The sequence below is a fragment of the Dromiciops gliroides genome, chromosome 3, assembly GCF_019393635.1.
Source record: "Dromiciops gliroides isolate mDroGli1 chromosome 3, mDroGli1.pri, whole genome shotgun sequence".
NCBI lineage: Eukaryota > Metazoa > Chordata > Mammalia > Microbiotheria > Microbiotheriidae > Dromiciops > Dromiciops gliroides.
The window spans coordinates 171,595,634-171,614,421 of NC_057863.1; the positions used below are offsets into that span (position 1 = coordinate 171,595,634).

General features: G+C 34.6%; 1 protein-coding gene across 1 annotated transcript in view; it reads left to right on the forward strand.

Moving 5' to 3' along the window:
* MYO16 (myosin XVI) overlaps positions 1 to 18,788 on the forward strand; it is a 746,727-nt gene that overhangs the window by 701,575 nt on the left and 26,364 nt on the right. The window contains 2 exon segments of the mRNA XM_043997806.1: positions 816 to 974; positions 9,166 to 9,257. Coding sequence (XP_043853741.1) covers positions 816 to 974; positions 9,166 to 9,257 — 251 coding nt within the window.

The window sequence follows — 18,788 nt, forward strand, 5'->3', positions numbered from 1 at the left end:
GGTTCCAGCCTTGCCACTTATTAGCTACGTGACCATGCCAAATTGGTTCAATTTTTGGACCCCCATTTTCTCTATTTTAAAATCAGAATACTTAACTTTATGGTTTATCTCATATAGGAGAATCAAATGAGATAATAGACACCAAATGCTTTGTAAAGCTTAAATGAAGTGTGTGTGTGTGTGTGTATGTGTATGTGGGGGGGGTGATTGTAAATGGTTAACAACCAGCTCTTCAAAATATTATATATATACATATATATACACACATATATACAAATACATACATGTATGTGTGTGCATTGTATGCATGCATGCATGTATATATACATACAACGTACTTTTAAGTTTAAGCTGCATTATTAATATCTTTTTCATCTAACCTTTCTTATGTCTAGACAATCAATGAAACAATAAATCAAGCTTTGATTTGTAGTGTTTACCAATTTCCAGGTGTAAATGCTCACACTGAAAATGTAACAATTGGTTTTTATGAGTCAGTACAAGCTGTCCTCAGCACACCTTTGAGTGAGTGATCATCTAGTTCCACCCACTTCATTTTATAGATGATAAAATTGAGTCCAAGAGAACTTAAGGGACATGAATAGGGTAATATAGACAATATGTAACAGGAGGAGGATTTGAACCCTCATCTTCCACCTCCAAATTCAGTGTTCTTTGAATTATCCCTTCCCATATATTATCTATAAAAGTCATCTTTTTATCTAGGATTTGAATTTATATTTAAAGTGAAAACAGGTGCTCTTAGTTGCTTATTTTTATTTTTAAAAAGTATGATGTGTCATTTCTTCTCTTAGGTTTTGAAACTAATCTGAACTTAACCAGCAGAGATGACCCAAACATATCAGAGAGTGGATCAGAAACCCAAGACAGAAATGCAAACAACCATGGAACTCAGTTATGTAATTCAATATCCAGTTCCATAACTTCTGAAAATGGAAATTCACTCTCAAATGGTAAGTAATTCTTGATTCTAAATTTTTCTTCAGAAGTTGAAGCACTGAACTGGTAAGCCTGCATGTGCTTTTTTTTTTGGTGGGGCAATGAGTGTTAAGTGACTTGTCCAGGGTCACACAGCTAGTATGTCAAGTGTGTGAGGCCAGATTTGAACTCAGGTCCTCCTGAATCCAGGGCCAGTGCTTTATCCACTGCACCACCTAGCTGCCGCTTGGATGTGCTTTTAATGATATCAGCCATGCAAATTTTTCAAGGTATTAATCTTCTTTTAAAGCTAAGTAATGGAATGAAGTTGACATATTTCACTTGAACAACAACAACAAAAAAATAGGAATTGCCTATGTTGAGGAAGCTACAGTTGGAAACATTTGCCATCCCTTATGGTCATTTCTCCAACCCATGGATATTTTGCATTATAGCTAAAGAATATGTGACCCAAAAACTGTACTTTTTTACATAAACTAAAAAACGATGAAAGTAAATTTTGGATGATGGTTATTTCTTATAATATTTCTGAATTTATTCTTTGTTTCTATCAATGGTTCTTTGTGGAGTTCCTTTCTCAGGGTACTTTTTAAGTGTGTTAAGTAATGCTTGACAAAAAGCATACATATTGGGCTGGCTTGGGGTCAGAAAGATATGAGTTTTAGTCCTTCCTCTGGCATTCTGTAGCCTTTGGAAAGCCACTTACCTTTCAGTGTCCCAAACAATTCTGTAAGACTAAGTTATAGATGTGTCAGGGAAGGCGATTCTTCCACCTACAAAATCACATATCCAGGAAACCAACCAAAAAAATAATAATAATCACTGAAAAAATGGGAATGTTAAAATCAATGAAGATATTGGAAATTAAGTACATTTTGTTCATTTATATATGTTCAAAAATCTCTTTTCCATGCCCACTCTTACCTCTACATAGTACCCCTGAAAAAAGGAAAAGGCCAAGGTGTCAATATTTTTTTAATTTCTAAGAGATTGTGCATATTTCTTTGTCTAAGAAGATACAAAAGCAGTAACATTTGAAAAAGGCACTAAAAAGCTGCCTAGTTCAAATCTATAGGCTCACTTTTTAAAAATTGACCTAGTAGTCAAAATCTGCTACCTCCATGGAATAGAAAACATGAAATTCAAATTTAAAAATATAATTCTTGAGAATGTCAGGCTACAAAGTCCTGCCTTTTACTAAGCAGCCTGCTTCCGAGCTCAGAAACCTGAATTTATACATTACTCACTTAAGTAAATACTGAAGCATTAAAAAAATAATGTTGTCCTTTACAATCATGAATGGGTACAGATTATTATAGAAAACATCTTTAAAATTACTATGTTCAAAAGAGGAAAAAATATTTCAACTGGGATGTTGATCTTATTTACAAAGAAATCTGATGAAACCTTTAGAGAACCACACTAAAACAACAAAACCCAGCTAGCCCAGCTTCCAAATAGATTGCTGCTGTGTCCATCTAGTACTCCTGCTAGTCTGGAGTCTTTCAGTTTTTCACTTTGCAGTATCCCCTTCCTCCCAATTTTGCCTCCTGAATTTAATGTGCAATATCCCAGAATAAAATAGAAATGCCTAAACACAGAGACATATACATAAACATAGACACATACACACAAACATATACCCCACAAACAACAACACTATGATAATGTACCAATTTTTCATGGACATAGGAAATGTATAATAATGCTTGTCGGTTGGATAGTTGAGTGTTGATTGATTATAGCTCTGTGACTCTAGGGGGGAAAAAAGTACTTAAACTTCTCTGATTTTCAGTTTCCTTAGCTATAAAATGAGAATAATAAAACCTTCTCTCTCACAGAGTTTTTTAAAAGGATCAAGTGAGACAATATATTTAAAGAAATTTGCAAAGTATAAATTTATATAAATCATGAAATTGTTATTTTTATTGTTATTAATTCTTCTGGACCCATGATTTCCTTGGTATAAAAACATCCCCATGAAGATTATCATGGGTCAGAGATTTCCAGAATCATAGCAAGGCACAATCATGATGTTATCAATATTCGTTTACCTGGGGGCAGCTAGGTGGTGCCATGGATAGAGCACTGGCCCTGGATTCAGGAGGACCTGGGTTCAAATGTGGCCTCAGACACTTTACACACTTACTAGCTGTGTGACCCTGGGCAAGTCACTTAACCCCAATTGCCTCACCAATATATATTATACATATATATTATGTATATCATATATATATATATATATTCATTTACCTGTTCTGAAGAATTGTAGCATCCAAAATGGGCTTCATATGTTGGGATCAACTCTTAACCTCCCATATGAATTTGACTAGGAACCTTTTTCAAAGTTCAAAGATTCTTAAATCTATGTGAGTTTAAGTTGTTTATAATTTATCTGGCCTATTTTGCTGTATTTTAGAATAATATATAATATTCTACATAGAAGTATGGATATACTATATAAATGTACTTTCTATGAGAGCAGGTGCTATTTTGCTCCTGAATAGATGCTTGTGGGTAGATTAAATAACAACTCACACTTCTGTACTAATTTGTGGCTTACAAAGAACTTTCTTGACAACAACCCTTTGTTGCACATGGAGTAAATTGTTTATGTGTTAAACTTCTATCTACATGCATCCTTAACTTTGCAAATATTTATTAGGAGAGCAGTAAACATCTATTGAACACACAAACAACTCAATTACATACCTGAATCTTACGTCAAAAAGATTTTTTTTTAAATTGGTCTTTAAAATATGGATAGAGTCCACTTTTTCCCTAAGGTATGCAGTTTCATGGTAACCTGCAAGGTTATTTTTAGTACAAATTGCTATGTTACAATTTAAAGTGCAATGAACTTTAAAGAGAAATTATATAAATATGTAGAAAATTTCTTAAAGTTTTCATTGAATAGGAAATAATATTTTCCAGGAAATATTCTTTTGGATGTCAAAATTACATGTTTACTTCTATTTCCCAGAAGAAGTTTTTTTTTTATTTGTTTATTTACTGAACTATGGCTCAAAGAGATAATTTGGCTAAGACTTATTTTCATTGTATCAGTTTACTAAGGAAAACACTAATTTTGAGTTTTCTATACTTATTCCTAGGACATATGATTTTTTGTCATTATATTAAGAAAACATTTTATTAGTATTAATGCATTGTTATTATTGACATACTATTTATATAAGATACTATATTGATTCTTTTCATATAGAAATTTTTAATTTTGTGGGACAATGTTGAGACAAAGATGACAAAAACCTTCCAAATAACAATTATACAGTGTGATATCCTACAGTGTTTATTCTTGATAGATTTTTTTTTTAATTTCTGAGCTTTTCTGGGTAGAGGAGAAAGGACTTGGGAGATTATTATAGTTAATTTAATTGCATATGGACTGTGAAGTGTTTTGTGTTTTTGTGACTCTATTGTTTAATATATGGTGCTTATCTTCCATTCACAGTATTTTCTCATGTGAAGAAATATTGAATTCCAGAAGAGAAAGGCAAAGGGAAAATATTACATGATCATAACTGTTTAAGTGATTTGGAATTCAATTCAGCAAACATCTATTAAGCATCCATTGTGCACAAAAACTGGAAACAAACACACTTTCACTTCAACTAAGAGCATAAGGTTTTCTCTTCAATTATAATACTAGAATTAGGATTTTTAGTCTGAATAATGCTGGAAGAAACTGCTTGCTTAAAGTTCAGATCATTTTACCCTTCAAGCTACATAAATATTTAATAAAATGGGTATATTTTTAGGTGCCTGGGATTTGGTAACTCGTATTTACTAACCACATTTGTAGTAGATGTGTTCCTATATGTCTACAAATATGCACACAGGGGTATGATGTATATTTAAATCTAGCCTGATACTATGATGGGTCTGCAATCTTATTGTCATAGGTATTTCTTTCATTAGTGCAGATTGAAACCTCTGCATGCACTTTCATTTTGAGTGATTCTCATTTGTGTCATTCTATAAATCTTCCACAGAGGATCCTTGGAACCTGTTGATTGTCTTCCTCTGGTCTTTATTCTATTTGGGGCAGCCTAGTATAGCACTCAGGTTTCCCATGTGTTTAGTATCATTTCTTCTTTTCACGTAACTGACCCACCTCCTCTTCAAATGGTATCTGTTCTTGATGGTGTCTTTTATAAAGTGGTGTGCTAGAATCAGCTCAATCTGGCTCTTGAGAGCCAATTATCAAATTGTCAGTGTGAGCATTTATACCTCAGAACTTGGCAAATACTACAAATGAGGCTTGTTATTTTGTTGATTTTTTTATACTCAGGAAACTGATGAAGAAAATGTTAATAGTGTAAATTAAAAGTGTTTGCTATGTACATTTTTCCTCCTGAAGAGCAGGGTGGTAAACATTTACCCACCTACTCCCACTTTTATGCCTTTTCTCAAATGGAAATCATTGTTCATAATATGCTATAGCACACTCTACTTCTAACTTCTTTAGATTTTTCTATTACTATACAGTGGGTATCTATATGGGGTATCTAAGTATATCTTGTGGAGAGAAATTGATAGTTATCTCTAGAATCTTGCCCACCCCTCTCAAAGGGAGCCTTCTGATTCCTCCCTCAAAGGAAACAGAAAGGGCCATGAGACTAGCTTCCATAATTTCCTTTGCGAGGCAGTAATCAGTCTCCCTCAGAGAGGGCTGAGTAAAATTCCATGGCTATCAATCCATTTCTCCCCATGAGTTATATCTAGTTAGCCCATGTGCATAAACACATCATACAAAATCAGTCCACACTTTACCTATACAAAATCATAGTATCATTTTTTTAAGAACTGGAGTGGACTTTGGGGGGCAGATTGGTGATACAGTGGATAAAGCACTGGCCCTGGAGTCAGGAGGACCTGAGTTCAAATTAGGCCTCAGGCACTTGACACTTACTAGCTGTGTGACCCTGGGCAAGTCACTTAACCCTCGTTGCCCCCCCCCCCCAAAAAAAAGACCTGGAGTGGACTTTAAAGATCAATTCCTCCATTTATCTAGAGAGGGGGAAAGTAAGTCCCAGACCATTCCAAAAATCATACAGCTAGTTAGATATAGTGCTGGGACTGAAAACAATGTGATTGCTTCTAGTTCAGTATTATGTTGTTGAGAAAGAACCTGACCCAGTATTGATCTCCATGTTACACATGGCAGTGTCTATCTCTGAGAGCACAGAAACATGAAAAAGCTACAAGTGTGTAGCTTTGAAAAGGGCAATGGTACCTAGTCTATGGATAGAAGGTCCAAAGCCAGGTGGGATCAGATACATGAAGGCACCATCATGTAGACTGTGGACTGTGGATACTATATATGTTTACATATATATATATATATATATATATAAAGACTGTGCCAGGCAATGTGTTCAATGCAAAGGCAAATAAGGGATGGTCATTTTCCTCATGGAACTTGTGATCTAGAAGAAGAAATAAGACAGATGAAGAAATAGAAGTTAAGAGAAGGTAGGAGGAGAAGGAGAAGGAGGAGGAAGAGGGAGAAGAGGAGAAAGAGCAGTAATACCAATCATGCTTTACAAATATTATAAATGTGACCCTGTGGGGTAAATGCCATTATTATCCCCATTTTAAGTAAATGTCTAAGGCAGAATTCCAACTCAGTCCTTCCTGACACTATGTCCAATACACTATCTTCTGTACCACCTAGATACCTCAATCATAGTTCACAGGAAATAGCCAGCTGTGGTGTACTGGATAGAAAAAGAAAAGTTAGGAAGAGGCTTGGGTTGAGGAATAAAGACAATGAGTTATCTTTAAACCTGTTGAGAAAATATAATTTATTCAAAACCAATTAATGTATAATGACCAACCTCTATCAAAAAGGTAAAAGAACTGAACAGGTAGCCATGTTAGATTCTCTTGTTTCTAGGGGATCACATGGTATCTATCTCTCTCATTAGCTCTCTTATGTCTCCTTGAGACCATATGCTATCTCTCTGAGAGACCACATGGGGCTTTTGAGGCTTTACTCCTGCTCTGGCTAACTGACATGCTGAAGCTCTCTCCCTGCTTTCTCTACCACATGGCCTTAGACCATGAGAAGTCAGGGAGGTACATGATCAATCCTTTAGTGGTATAATAATATAAATTAATATATGCTTCTCCATGTGAGATTTAGAGCACTACCAACCTGTTGAGAAAAACACTTCAGGGAAGCTCTGCCATGAAAAGAAACCACGTGACTTCAGTGTGCAGAAGTTGTGTCTGCCATCAGAATACTGTCAATCAGTGCTACCAACCAATTATCTTGGAGCTATGTGTGAGGATGTCCTGGCTTCTGGTGTCAGAGGGGGATTCTGGGAGAAGCCCAGAAAACTTTGCGTTTTAGAGACTGTGACTTGGCGAGAACACAGATTCTGGGGTCTCTTAGATAGTTAGATGAAGTATGCTTTCTCTCTCTCTCCCTCTCCCTCTCCCTCTCCACTAACTTCTGATGTACTTTAATAAATATTTAAAAGTCTAAACTCTTGCTAAAGCTTCTAATTTAAGGGAACCGCTCATTAGATTTTAGACATCATAGCTAGAATTTTAGGCCCTTACATCCAAAACTAGTATCTATGGGAATTTTAAAAATACATTATATACATACATACACACACACACACATGCACACACATTTCCTATCTATTCAGGCTGGAATAAAATTGTTTCATCCTTTATGATTCACCTCTGTGTCACATGCTTTTTTATTTGTCAATTACTCCTTTTTCCTATCTTGATTCATTAAGGAATCTTACCTCACTCCTTAATCTCCTCCTTTACTAAGCCTTTCCAAAGCAATTCCTTTTGCATGCTAAATTTCACATATGCCATCTTTGACTTTCCCTAGTATCAGTAACTCATAAAAGGACAGTCATCAGGATATTCTCCCTTTTCTTGTTGTTCATCCTTCTTTCTCTGAGATGAACAATGACATCAAAAGGGTGATGTCTCAGTGTGCTTGTGAATTGGATTTGAGTGATTCAGAGCTCTGCAGAGTCATTGGCCTCACTCTCTCCTCCAGAGTCCTCAAAGTCCAGTGGCATGAAAAATGTCAAGACAATTGGGTATGACCTTGGCCTTAATAAATTAATGTATTTTTCAGGTCTTAGTTTATCTTAGGCAATGCAAATTCATGGAGTAAGGGCTGGGTAAGAACTGGAAAAAGAGATGGCCTAATTTACCAATATTTAGGTTTTGATTGCTTAGAATGAATGTAACTAGTATATGTATGCATGCAAGCATGCATGCATGTATGCATATATGTATATATGCATTCACTTTGGGAACATGTATGTATATATGCACATGCATACACAGATCTACATACATATCTATTCCCCAAATGAATAAATTGGTACCTTTTGCTTCTTTAATGGTTTCCCATCTCCAAATTCTTCTTATCTTTACTCTTTCAGAAAGGCCTCAGACTACTGTAACCTATCAAAAACATTATCTCATTTTTTGTCACCCTTCTTGGAATACCTGCTATGTGTTCATACTATCCAACAAAAGATGTGTAAATTTAGTTATCACTTTCCTCTTTGCCCAAGAAACATATTTTAAAACCTTATTGTTTACTGTGCATGCTATAATAATAATAATAATAATAATATTAATGGCAGCTAACATTTATATGGGACCTACACTTTACCAGGAACTGTGCTAAACACTTGATAATTATTATTTTTGTCTTCACCACAACCTGTGAGATAGATGCTCTTATCATACCTATTTTACATATGAAGAAATGGAAGGAAACAGCTTAATCAGGGTCACAAAGCTACTAAGTATCTGAGGCCAGATTTGATCTCAGGTCTTCCTAAATTGAGGTGTGATGTCTCATCCACTGCACTACGTTTTACCTTTTCATCTTTTTCAAACTAGAAGAATCTGTCTTTGCCCTTTACCATTTATATGTTCAATTGTGTATATTTGTTAATTTATGGTTTATTATTGGTGTTTGGTGACCTTGTAACCTTATTAAAGAAAGTTCATCCATTGGTACATAAATCCCGTAGTGCCAAGTACTCTTTCATTTAATATATATTTGTTGTTGACATAGACTGTTCCCATTAATGAAATTTCACTTATGCTCAGCTTGAATTTGTATGCAAGTTTTATTTTTCTATGATGGACAAAGAACTATCTAACTAATGGTATCATTTTCAATAGGTTTACCAGAAGAAGACAGCTACTCAAAATTGTCAGTGAGCGGTACAGCAAGCTCATCGATCCAGAGACATAGGGAAAGCCATACCAGTCAGGTAAATCAGTCCATGACTGTCAAATAGAAACTGATGACTTAGAAATGGCATTATATTATGATTTGCCTCTTGGGCATAATTGGTTTTCTGGTATTTAAAAATTATTGTCATATAGGATTATTATTAAGGCTATGTAATATAACAAAGCTGGTATTTTCTACCTCTATAGTCTATTCATGAAACTAATCTTGACACAAAACAGGAACAATGTAGAAATGCAGACTATCATTTCATCTCAGTTGTTACATAGAGTCAGTCATTACATTTTATCTGCACTCAGAGTCTGAGTATCATTTCTGGAAACAATGCAACTACTTTAAAATGAGATAGCAGGTCATATTATATATTATCCTTTTCCAAAAAAAAACAAGTTTTACATATACTCTCTAAAACTTTTGTTATTAAATATTCATTTCATCATAGTGAAAAACAAAAACAGAACAAAACAAAACAAAGAAACACAATTACACACACACACACAAACAGGCTAACACATCTAGGAGAAAATATTTCATTTTTATTTTTGGAGAATAAGGAATTCTATCAAGTAAAGATTTAATTATTTCCTTGTCATGTAAAACATTGAAAAACCTAAAAAAATAACTTCAAAGAAGAAATGTGAATTTGAAATTAAATCTGAAGTTTATTTTGCAATAAAGTTCAATTATGTGTTTTTTTAAACTATTCTATCATTAGATAAGGTATATCTTATTAGGATTCAATTTCTATTTTTTACAAAATTCAACATAGTTTTTAGAAGTAATTCAAAAAAGGTCAGTTATCCAGATGTTTCAAATAGTTTATAAAACCATTTTGTGAATGTTTGTGTTTTAGCTATATATTTGTCATCATGTACACGAAGTTGTAGTATCTACTTAGATTTTTCAAAGAAACACGGAAAGGAAAGAGTAGAAAAAATCAATTATTTTAATCCTAAAAACATAAATCTTGGGACAAGCAATCTTCAGAAATCACATACCTTGAAATATCACCACTAAGATAGAAAGAAAATGCTGATTGGTTGTAACAAACTGTCACTAATCTCTCCTCTATCCCTTAGAGATGCATGTACTTTATCTTTTAGACATTACTGATGCCTTATGTAAGAGAAATTCACAAGGGTACTTACTTGCAATGAACAGTGGTATGATTTTTATTGTAGGGGTGACTCCAGTACTTAATAACATAATGATAGACCATTTAACTTCCTGACCAGGGTTTCATGCTTCACAATGTAGTCATAGAGAAGTTTGATAGAAGGTGCATGAACTGTGCTACTCTATAAGTGACTCTTACCTTTCATGGCTAAGGCTAAGAAGCAAAAGGGAAAGGTCGTTAAGAAATCATTTTTCACTTTCTATTTGAAGTGGGGGCTTGTTTCCAAATGTAGTTATCTGAAATAAAGCAGTAGCCTCCAGTCATTTACAACAACACTCCCTGGGGAAATGGGAAAGCCCTGCTTATTTCACTCAAAAGAGTGAAAGTTCATATGATGACACATATTCCTTACTTGAGAAGATGGAGAATAAATTTGAAATTATGCTTTAAATTACCACTAACATTTAAGAATCTATCTCTTATGTGACAATTCGACGGGACTAATATGGACCTATTTGGCTACATTTTAGTTATTCTACTTTGGTTTGCTCCCAACATGAATGAATAGAATCTTTATGGAAAAACAAACATGAAACCTGATTGATAAACTGTTTTGCTGTAAAGCTTTCTGTAAACTCAAAACTAAATCTCTCCACAGATAAGTTTATATTTTGAATAACAAAGACATTGATTTTAATGTCAGCCTTTAGAGGAGGCTAAGAATGTATAGGCATTGTTATATGTGAGGAAAATGAGAAACAATCTTGGTCATTTGTCACCATGTCAAAAATTATGGAATGTGTCATTAGAAGATATATCATGTGGTCATATAACATGTCCTTTGTTTTCAAAAATAACATTTCTTATACTCAATTAGACATGTGACCCCTTGATAAATTTTTTCTGGATATAATATATCCTAGAACAATTCTCAATAGTTTAATTTCCTTTTAGGTTGGTGACATAAGGTAGTATGGTTTAACATAAAAAGTACAGGACTTGCATTCAAAAGTTCTGGCTTGAAGTCCTACTTACTTCACTTACTTGTCTTGTGACTGTGATAAGTCACTTAACTTCTCAGAATCTCCATTTCCCTTTTTTTGTAATCATAATCAGACTACTACCTCACAGAGTTTTTAGGAGGAAGATGCTTTGTCAACTGTGACATGGCATCTAAATCCTAATTATTATATCTAACCCAAATGATATTTTCAAGTTACTTTCTTGATTTATCTTTTATCAGATATAAGTTATTTGGTTTTTAGCTCTACAAATACAGAGCCTCATATATTCACAAAATTCGATCACATAAGTGTGCACTTAAAGGTAAATTTTCCTATGAGTATATCCACTGATTTGGCGTATCAAGAGGAAGCAAGTTAGGTCCTCTCTTCACATTGAAAAGATGTATAGTAGTATTATTAGCTGCAGCAGCAACAACACAACAGTGACAATAATAGTATTTCTATAACACTTTAAGGTTTACAAAGTACTTCACAAATAGTACCTCATTTCACAACAACTTTGGGAGGTAGGGGCAATTATTATCCACATTTTACAAAGGAGGAAACCAACGCATATGAGGGTGAAATTGCTTGCCCGGAATCACAGAGCTAATAAGTGTCTAAGGCCAGATTTGAACTCAGGTCTATCGTGACTGCAGGTCCAACACTTTTTTTCAAACCACTCTGGATTCATCATAATTTTCTTGTATTGAATATATGGCAGGCCATGGATCAGAGTTACACAAGGATAGTAGGTATAGGTGCCTTGTAATCTGTGTAGTTAATGAAGATCCCCAAACAATGAGATCGCAAATGCAATGGGGTATTAGAGTAAATAAAATGATAAATTTGTCTCATCCACTGCATACACACACAACTGACATAGAGAGTAAGTTAAATTTATTCCAAATCTAGTATAGTGGCTAGTTGGGCACTACTTGACTGAGATCACAGGGGCTAGAGACCTCATCCAGTCTCTGATTTATTTTGGGCAATTAGCCCAAATTTCAGCTTTAGGGAAAACCAAACTTCTCAATAGGGGAAGTAGGATTCCCCAATATCACATCTATCGGCTCATCATCCCTACTTGTTCCATTCCCCATTGTGCTTCTGAGTCTCTGAATTTCTTCACCATTACTCAGCTCCCTTCTCATCCTGGAGCATCCCTCAGTATGTGGGGCCTTCCCACCCTCAACATCCCTCCACTAGGCTGTCCCCTTCTTCCAAGGTTAAGCTTCTTCTTCTGGCTTTCATGTTGGGGATAGGCTCAGGCCAATCATGGCTCATTTCTCTGCCGGACTTTGCCACTGTGCTCCAGTAGGGACCTTCTTCCTTTGGACTCCTTTTTCAGCTGCCTTTTATTTGTTGTCTTCCCCCATTAAAATGTAAGTCTCTTGAGGGCAGGGACAGTTTTTCAAATTTACCTCCATCTGGATGACAGCACCTAGGAAAGTGATTTACAAAAAGGAGGTAATATTGTTGGATTGGATTGAATTAAATAAATTATGTAGAAAATTTAATAGGGTGTGATTTTTAAAATATATATCGAACCATAGTAAAGTTTTTAGCACTAGATATAAATAAAACCAATTTCCATGATATCCTAAATATTGTTCCTGCCACAAAATCCACCGGCATAACATTAGAAACGAGTAGATTTCTACCTAAAAATCCAAGAGGCAAGGATTATGATAATCTTGCAAATATACTTAGCAGATATAGTGTCAAAGTGGGATGGGGAAAACAGGGAAGTATCAAATATCACAATATAAAAGAGGATACTATGCAAACCAACCCCCAAAATGTTACTTGACAATGCATACACCAACTTCCTTGCTTTGAAGACCGTCATTTGAAGCAGGGGAGTAAGTGGAAGTCCATTCTGGCCTCATAGCCTGAATCAGGAGAACATGGGGGCTGAAAACAGAATGAAAGCATGTGTGAGTTAGGAGTGAGGTGCTATGAATAGAAGGGATGGCTACAATTCTAAGAGCTTGTCCTTGGCATGAAAATTACTAGTTACACATCTGCTTAGCAGCCCACATTTGACAATGAAAAATGAGACGCTTTCTTTTTGCATTTGAGCACAACTTACTTATATTTTCATTACAACTTAAGCTCCAGCACCTCCACTGGGCCATTTTATTGCTTTCAGCAGTCTGTACCTCACAGCAAGTAAGATTCTTATGTGCCTATGATCCCTGTCTTTTCCTCCTTTGGAGCATTTATCTTCATATGTCTTATCAAACACTTCTTTCTTTTCATTGACTCTTCATTTTTTTTTTTTGTTAATCATGGAATGGCAGTGAAAAAGAATTTGTGCAGCCCTTACTTTGCATTTACAAGGGCATAAGAATTAATTATTAATATGTGTCATATTCAGAGATTAGCAATCAAAAAATGGTGATAGTCTGATAAAAAAAAGTGGCAATCAAGCAGTCAAGGCTGTAATAAAATATCATTCCACCCCCTACTCCTTCTAACATACAGCCACCAATGAAAGACATAAAATAATCAATAGAAAATTGATCTGAATTAGGGAGTAAATTGTTTTGTGGTTTGTTTTACTGGACCATCAAAGAAGGCTTTTTGCAACATCACACATCAACAAAATTAAGTGTTGCAAGGTATTTAATAACATAAAATGTCCTTTTTTTCTCTATGTTCATCATATATACTACTCCAAACACCTTGTTGAATTTAATAGTGAAAAAACATATACCAAGTTATAGAAAAATAATGTAATAAAGACATTTAATATTGGATTTAAATTAAAGTTTATCCTAAAGTACATGACAAGAAAAAGAAATAATGTAGCCATGCAAAGGATAAAAGATATTTCCAACATGCAACCTTAAAACAGATGGAGAATGTGAAATGGAAAATATATTTCGCATCGCAGAAGCTTTAGAGCATCAGTATTTGATATCAATGGCTGATTTGCATAACAAGCATAGGACCTAATAGAGTATACACAAGAAATGAAGACATGAAAAGAATTGCCGATGACTTTATTAAAATAGCAATAGGTATAATAGAAGGTTGTCATGTTCTTTAAGTGAAAATGATTTTTAAAATTTCCTTGGTGTAATTTTTTTCATAAAACATTATAGTTTCACATAAGTTATAGATAACTTAGCTGAATTCAAATTTGTAGTGTTCATATTCCACTTAAGAGATTGATCATCATAAAAAAGAAACTACTAATTATACTTTGGAGAAGATTACTAGAAAACTGAGGAGGTGGTTGAAGACTGAAATTGTGCTTGTATTTTCAAAATGGAAAATCTTTCAAAATGTATGTTTCTAGACAATTTCTGTATGGTGAAATTGAAATTACACATAAATTGATGGGGATGGGCTGTTCCCTTTTATTTGGTGTTAACTAAGAAATAACCAGATACTTCCTTTTAATTTCATTTCTTGATGAAAATCATTGTAAAATCTGCATTCCATTTTTATACTGTCTTAAACTCCTATGCCTTTCTTTGTATGCCTGAAATACCTACAAACCTAGAATCATTCCCTGCTCACTTCTGCCTCTTAGAATTCTTAGATTCATTTACAGTTCAGCTCAGGTGTCAACACCTAAAAAAAGCCTTTCCTGATTTTCCTACCTGTTACTGCTTTCTCCCTGTTGAAATTATATTGTATTTATTTATCTGCTTATATGTTGTGTTCCAAACGCCCTCTCTGATCATTGCCATATACAAGGTCCCTTGAAAATCAGAATTGTTTTTAATTTTATCTTTCTTTCTGTAATTCTTAGGGTAGTATCTTGCCCATAAAAGCTATTTAAATTTTTCTTGTTTAATGAATGCATTGATAAATGAATTGTAACTACAATATATTCAAAATAATCTTTGGCGATGATTCATTTTCTAGATCTCTAAGAGTTATCATTCTGTACATCACTCTACTTATATCATACATAGATGTTGAACTGAAAAAAGCAGAATGATCAGATTTCTAAATTTAAATTCAGGAAAGCCTAGCTTTATCTCTGACCATAGACAAATCACTTTTGGTCCCTTAGCCTCACTCAGTTTCTTCATATGAAAAATTAGGGTATTGAACTAGATTATATCTAAGTTCCCTCCTGGCTCTCACGTTCTATTTTCCCTATAAAGTGCCAAGAAAAGAACAATAACTAATTGAGATTTACAGTAAGTTGAGTTACAATTATTCATGGTTGTATTGGGCTATTAAAAAAATCAAATGAATCCAAAAATGTCTAAGAAATAATCAATGTTTTCATTGTGAAGAAAGTATAGTGGCAAATCAAATATCTGTGCAGAACTAAAGAATATTAGAGCTGAAGGGATAAAGTTCTTCTTATTCAATCCTCTTACTTTACAGGTGTACAAAATAAGCTCCAGAAAGAAGGACTTCTGTAAAAGATCATACTAGAACTAAATAATACAATTAGGATTTAAGACAGGAATAAGGTACAGTTATCCCTTCCTCACTGCTGAGGTTAGAAGCGTGGCACCCCCTTGACATAGAAATTCTTGGTAAAAAAAATTTAGTCCTCCCTTGTATCAGAAAAGAAGTCTTCTGGCTTCATGGATTTCCTTATCTTTTTTCTTGATATTATACAATACAATACATATATTTTATGCATGTTTGTCTGCTATCTCATATTATTGATTCATTGTGATATTAATGCTCACTCACTTCTTCCTCCTCCTCCTTCATTCTTCTTCCTTTTTTCCTTCCTCTTTCTTCTCCTTCTCCTCTTCCTCCTTTCCCTTCCCCCTCTCCTACTCCTCTTCCTCCTCTTCCTCCTTCTTTTCCTTCTCCTCTTCTTCTTCTTATCCACCACCTCTTCCTTGTCCTCCTCATTCTCTTCTTCCTTATCCTTCTGCTTTCTTCTTCTACCAAGGATATCATTGCTATATATGGAATTGTATAAAGAAAAAAATAGTAAAGATACTGGTGAGCAGTTTATTTTTTTCCTTTTGCTCATAATTTTATGATGGGAAAGATAATCAAATCACCCAAACTCTTTTCTGATGACTTGATATTTTCCTTTCTCTTTGATGTTTTAAAAATTGATCTTTTAATCCTTTTAAAGTTACTTTACCACCAATGTGGATTTCTTCTTTATGTACTTTATTTATTCAAACTCTCCCTCCTGGCCATTTCTTTTGAAAACCATTTTCTCAGGGGCAGCTAGGTGGTATAGTGGATAAAGCACCAGCCCTGGATTCAGGAGGACCTGAGATCAAATCCAGTCTCAGACACTTGACACTTGATAGCTGTGTGACCCTGGGCAAGTCACTTAACTCTCATTGCCCTGCACAAAAAAAAGAAAGAAAGAAAGAAAAAAAAAAGAAAATCATTTTCTCTTCCTCTGATAGTACATAAGGTATTGAAGTACAAATGTGGCTGTTCTGTTGCCTCAGTTATGAAAACAGAAACACTGACAAACCTGTTCCCTTTTTTATCTCCTCCTTACAGTTACGTTTATGAATAAAAGAGATAGTCTGACTCAGTTGATTCTCATGACAAATTTTCCACTTAATTGTTTTTTCTACCAACACTTTTCTTTTTCTTTTGTGAGGATATGTTGTTCATGGTGTTCCATTGCCTTCCCTTATAATATTTTATAATTAACTTTATATTCTAAATCACTGATTTCTTTAGCTGCTTCCATTCCTCTCTACTAAAAATGATAGTGAGTGATTGATTATTAGGGTAGTTTTGGGGGGAGGGGGAGCTTGATATCCTTATTGTGGCAATTGCTTTCCATAAATTTAATATCTGTAGAAGTTGATAATAGAATCAATAGTCTTCCCTTTATCTTTTTATTCTTCTTTTGCATTAGCAATTTATTTAAAGAGTCAGGTTGACATTTTCCCCTAATATCTTCTTATATTGATCGTTTCATCAAATTTGGTGAAAACTTTGTCTTTTCTTTAACTAGTGAATTGTCTAACTAAATACTTTCCCTTTCTCTATTTCTCTGTCTGTCTCTGTCTCTGTTTCTCCCTCCCTCCCTCCCTCCCTCCCTCTCCTCCCCCACACACATACACACAGGTGTGTGTGTGTAAAAAAGGTACCATACTAGTAGCCATTCGTCTCCTATTAATTGTGTGTGTGTGTGTGTGTGTGTGTGTGTGTGTGTGTGATATGTTCAGCATTTGCCATGCCCAATCCTTTCTTCTGGCAGAAAACATTCAGGTTATTCAAATGTGAAGCTTCCAAATAATCTGCATTTTCACATTTGTTTCCTTTCTTAATTCCCTGCAATATTGTCTAAACCTGTATATTTTTCACTGTTCTCTCTTGTGTCCACTCTCAGTCAAGATAGGTAAGAGGAAAACTAACCAAGAGTAATATGAAATAAATGAAGAGGTAAAAGTAGCCAGGATGATACTACCCTGTGTCCACCTTCACAGCAAAGTAGCCAGTTATTAAGGTATATGTTACCTTCATTTGGAGAATCTTAGGGTCTTTGTAGAATTGTTTTATCACTTCATACTTTTCAAAGAGATGTTGGTGCATAAGCTACAGTTATCTTAAAATTTTTGAGGAGTGAATGGCTGATGAGTAAGTGGAAACACTTAATTATAGACTATGCTTTGTAGAAGTTTAATAATATAGAGGAGACAAATAGGATGACAGCTTGCATAAAGGCAGGGTTAAGGAAAGGTACTTTCTTTCTTTCTTTCTTTCTCTCTCTCTCTCTCTCTCTCTCTCTTTCTTTCTCTCTCTCTCTTTCTTTCTTTCTTTCTTTTTTTCTTTCTTTCTTTCTTTCTTTCTTTCTTTCTTTCTTTCTTTCTTTCTTTCTTTCTTTCTTTCTTTCTTTCTTTCTTTCTTTCTTTCTTTCTTTCTTTCTTTCTTTCTTTCTTTCTTTCTTTTAGGATTGCAGAAATTTGAACATATTTGAATGCTGAGAAGGATCCAGGAAAAGAGGATTTTGATAGTTAAGATGCATGAGTAAGGAGATAATTAATGGAGCAAAGACTTAGAGGAAATGCTTATTGATTAATGGGACTGAGGGCTCAGGTGGAGAGATTTGCTTTAAGACTGATGAGGAAGTTTCTTGAAAGATTTAAATGAGTAGAAGAGGAAAGTTGAAGGAGTTCACATCAGATTGCCATAACCCTTTCAGTAAAGTAGGGGGGGGTGGAGGACATTTATTGAGAGGGTAAGAGAACAATATGATGTTGGTGGCTTGGAAGACAACAGGTTGGATACAGCTGTTATGTGTGATTTCATAGAGAACCAATAGGAAATTAATTTAAATGATTGTTACATAGCAGTGAATGACCAGTTGAGACTATAGCATAAACTTATGTGGACTGAGCCAAGAGTTTGAAAATTTCCTCCAGCAATAATCAGACACTCAGGAGGTAAATCAGAGAAAACAGACAGGAATTCATCCAGATTGATGATGATGAAGCGTTCCACCCTCCTCCTG